Source organism: Poecilia latipinna, unplaced genomic scaffold (assembly GCF_001443285.1).
Source record: "Poecilia latipinna isolate Pla-1442-1.1 unplaced genomic scaffold, P_latipinna-1.0 Scaffold341, whole genome shotgun sequence".
Classification (NCBI taxonomy): Eukaryota; Metazoa; Chordata; class Actinopteri; order Cyprinodontiformes; family Poeciliidae; genus Poecilia; species Poecilia latipinna.
Genome location: NW_015112957.1, coordinates 191,913 through 196,432, shown reverse-complemented (window position 1 = coordinate 196,432; position 4,520 = coordinate 191,913). Strand labels below are relative to the sequence as shown.

Sequence of the window (4,520 nt, the reverse complement as noted above, 5' to 3'; positions counted from 1 at the left end):
ATGACATTATAAAACAGTAGCTGGTGTCAAATTTCTAACTGAAATGCATTTGTGGGGCTAAGAGGCAGAGTTGAGACTTCAAGAAAATGTGCAAATCTCAAAGACTTTCCCAACGACTGTAAATCTTGATATTCTCCTTTGAGGTCAGTCCAGTAGCTCCTGTCAAACAAATAGTTTTTATGTTGCCATAGAGAAACGTCCAGCTGCCAAAGAAAAGTGTATAAAGCTTGAGAACTTTTAGAATGGCAAAAAAATAAAATAAAATAATTAAAACTGAGAAAATGAGCAGCATGTTTTCTACACTGACAAGAAAACATTTAGCAACAAAAGTCTCACTTTTACTGCTCAGATGCAAGAAAATAATTTTATTAAATAAACAGGAGAAAAAAATGTATGCTTTATATGCATCGTGCTTTTTTTTTTTCCATGTCATAACATCAGGATAAAATCCACAACAGTTGCATTTAATAACGTGGCAAAGAGCTGCTTGTTTGCTGCTATTAATTTACAGAAATTGGTACATGAAGCAATTTTAACTTAAAAAAAAAGGCTCGTTTCTACCTTTTGACTTGGGTAATCAGACGACAGCAGTGAGGCTCAAGTTAATTTCCATACGGCTCACATCGGTGGTTTGAAGTTGTTTTCCATTAGCAGTCTGGCATTTACAGTCAAGCTTCAGTATTTTGTACAAGTGTTGCATATTTTTTAATAGGTTGCTGCTGCAGAGGTAACGCTTTACTACTAGTAGTAAATACTAGACTGTTGAAGATGATGTTTGCATAATACAGTGACTTGCAAAAGTGTTCACTGAAATGTTCAAGTTAAACCATAAAGCTGAATGCTGTTTATTGGGATTTTATGTTCTATACCAACATAAGGTATAGTGGAAGGAAAATTATGGTTCACAAACAGAAAATAAATATATGTGCCTTTTATAGTAACCCCCTTTTACTCAGATGGCTCTAAATAAATTCCAGTACGACCATCTTCCCTCTTAAAGTAGAGAACAGGGTGTCTAAAGTGCGGACCAGGGGCCATTTATGGCCCTTGAAATGCTTTTGACTGGCCCCCCTGATCACAATTCAAGAAAGGAAAAAATCTGGCAAACAAATAAAAAAAAACAAAAAAACAACTGATCCCCAAAAGTTTGGAAATCATCTTTTTTATGTTTTGGATCTTTAAGGATTTGCAAATTTCTTAAAAGTTATTATTCGAGCGGGTAAAACAAAAAACAACACAAAAAAATCCCTAACATTTTTTTTTTTTGCATTTTTTAAATTTAATACATTTTGTGGCTGACAGATTAGTTTAAATAAGTGTGAAGAGGGTGGGGTTTTGTTTAAAATTGAACTTTTGGACCTACATGTCAAAGCCGCCACTGAACTCACTGCACCTCATTGTAAAACCTGGCAATAGCAGCACGATCCTGTGGGGATGCTTTTCTCTCAGCTCAGGGAAGCTGCAAGAAGCTGAATGCTGGAAGAAAACCGGGAAGAGGAATTTATTTCGTTACGTCTGCAAGGCACTGCACCAGAACTTTCTAAAGCTTTGGTGTTCACTGAGGGGAAAGTCAGGAAGCAGCAAATTTCGCAGGATGCAGTCTTGGCTTTCCCACATCAGTGGGCCTCCAGCGCAGTGGTCCCGTCCAGGAGCAGCCGCCGCAGTTCCTGGGGCTCGGTGACAGGCAGGGAGCAGGTGAGGTCCTGGCAGACGTAGGCCGTGGCGGCGTCGTTCAGCTGGGTCATGGAGGTCAGCGCGGGCAGACGTTGGCACAGGAAGCTTTCTGGATTCCCATCGGTGTGCATCACAACCTGTCAGGGGCAACAAAGCAAAAAGCAGGAGGGAGAGAGAAGTCAGTGCCACTGATCCAGATATGCTGGTTACCATTTCAATCAAGGGACTTAAAAAAAATAGAAATCAAGAAAGGAGGAAGAATTGTCCTGTTAAGACTGTTTGTCAAAGAATGCCAGCTGACAATCGGAGCTGGTGTCAGACCTCTGATTTTTGGAGTTTGATGCCTCCACACCCATTAAAGGGATAGTATGTATTTTCCAGGCACATAGTCCCATTTTATAGCACAATAAAGTAAATATCTTACCATCACTCATAAAAATGCTGTATATGTCAAGCGAGTACAGACCGACTCCTCAAAGACATTTGACTTCGTTATTTCATGCCTTGAAATTAGGCCGCCGTCTCTTTAAGAAGCTCCTGCTCTTTCTGAAACTCCGCCTTCAGGAAGTCAACATGGTTCCTCTATTAACCCTTTAACAATGTTTTTACCAGCGTCACAGTGATTTTACATGTGTACCTATAGAGATGCATTCTGAATCTGGTTCTGTAGCTCAATGACAATAAAAGGCTTTGGACTTTTTCTTTCTTAACTAAAGTCTGAAGTCCTTCTGAAGCAATTCCAAGAAACGCCTCAAATTCTTGTGGGATGAGTCCTAGTCCAGGCTCAAATGTCTTAGAGACAAGTCAGTCAGGTCTCAAGTCATTAAAAGGCAAGTTCTGGTCCAATAATTAAAGCCATCAATTCACAGAAGAATTTGCTGTCTGTGGTTTATATACCAGCTACGTTTCCTTGATGTTCACCTGAGTGTTGTGGAATTTTTCATCGTATTCGCGACAAGTCTGTCTCAATGAATAGTCGTCTTGAAATCCAAAGGTTGTTGGTTCTATTCCACCTTCCTCTTGCCACATGTCAATGCATTTCTGGGGCAAAAGTCGCCTACAGCTTTGAAAATATTTGTGAAAACATTTGTGGATGAATGTGCTTTGAGTGTTCAGTATGGCTAGGGAAGTATATAAAATAAATTCAATCCAATTATGATTTATTTCTAAGAAGAAACAAAAATGGGGAAACTTCCACAACAATGACATAAAGACTGATAAATCAAGTCAAGACTGTTTTTGTTATTTAGGTGTTTCTTGAGTCCAAGTCTGTAAAAAAAAAAAAAAAGAAAAGGAAAAAGTGATGCAGTCACTTAAGCCTTACCGCTTCAATCATTTAGTGTCAAGAGAACCCTCCAGGCTGGATCATTATCTAGCATGTCTTTTTCGTGTAGCCATAGAATGCTGCACACACACACACACACGTCTGCAACCAAACCCAAAATAACATTCTCAAACTGCCGCGTTCAGTTGTGGCTGATTGACTGTCATGGTCCTGTGAACACTCACCAGTAAGAAGAGCAGCTTGTGTGAACCAACCCAATGTCCACTAACATCTATGCTAGCTTATCAATAAAATGTATTTAAAGATCCAAAACTATTGGTCGTTGATGTATTATGTCTCATGATGACTAAAGAGCGGATGGAAGAGTTGCCTCAACTTTGTTTCTGCTCCTGATGGCATGTTAGTATTTCAGTGTGGTGCTAGACAGGTAGCAGAGTGAAGTTAAAGAGGGCGGCCCCGTCTGTGCCCAAGGCTGCTTCCTGTCAAACATGTGACATTTCACCAGATTCAGAACCGAGTGAGATGAGCACATAAACAGCAAGCTGAGCCAGAAAGGGTAGAAAGGCGAGGATGGAGTGGAAGACAGCATCGTAAAGGTGACTGTCATGTGTGATGGGCAGACCATATTTAACATCGGAATTTACCTCATGAATAAGGAAAAGCGGAAAATTTTGAGTAACAACACATAGAGCAGAACCTGGAGCGCTAAGCACAGTCTGGCTGACCTGCAGGAGCATCTGTTCTTATCTGTTGCTTAACATCACTTTGAAAAGATTCAGAGAAATTTCTTGCATTTTTAGACGGGGTCTTCACAGATTTAACTCTATTTGCTGGCGGGTGTGGTCTCTAACACCCTGAAACACAGAGGGTCAAACTTAGGTTTTACCCCTCAGTTTTACTCTGGGGTAAACAATAACAGGGATCTGTTGTGTGTTTTGTAGACTTGAGGTAAGAATTAACTCATTTTAGTGTGTTTTTACAATAATCAGGCAGATTCGCATCGATTGGAGACCAAAGTTGCAACATGTGTTAGATTTTCAGCTGATGCAGTTCACTTTCACACTACACTGCTTAAAACGATGCAAACTAATTGAAAAACATGTTCTCCTGCTCGCCTGTGGTGGCGCTGGACCAAGAACCGCTGAAGAAAGCAACATGAAAACCGCAGAACTTCCTACTTTACTGAATGTAAACAAAAATGGAGTAGCATCAGATTTTAGCGGTTGTAGGATTTCTCTGGTAAAAAACCACGAGCCCATTTCTCCTGCTAGCGCAAGACTGACACATTTATATTTTGGTCATATTTACCCAGAATGCCCTGCACTACAGTCTGCTCCCTGCTTTTGGATTCTGCTTGAAACCATATATGCATTCGGACCACGACAGAGTTCACGGCAATCAAACCGAGACCTAAGTTTGTAGGTGGACCAGAGTTCGCCTCATTAGTCTGGGTTAGAGTTCCCAAAAGAACCAGACTTTCTAGGTTCCACAGGGAAATCAAATGAAACAGACTTAATAGGACCAGTGGTGGGAAGTACTTGTACTTCGTTACTGTACTTAA

General features: G+C 40.4%; 1 protein-coding gene across 2 annotated transcripts in view; it reads right to left on the bottom strand.

Annotated features, from left to right (window-relative positions):
• Positions 1–1,166: 1,166 nt before the first annotated feature.
• Positions 1,167–4,520, bottom strand: part of spata20 (spermatogenesis associated 20) — a 42,459-nt gene continuing 39,105 nt past the window's right edge. For both annotated transcript variants that reach the window (XM_015035636.1, XM_015035637.1), the window contains exon 16: positions 1,167–1,811. In XM_015035636.1, coding sequence (XP_014891122.1) covers positions 1,617–1,811 — 195 coding nt within the window. In that variant the 3' untranslated portion in view covers positions 1,167–1,616. The remainder of the gene's footprint in view (positions 1,812–4,520) is intronic.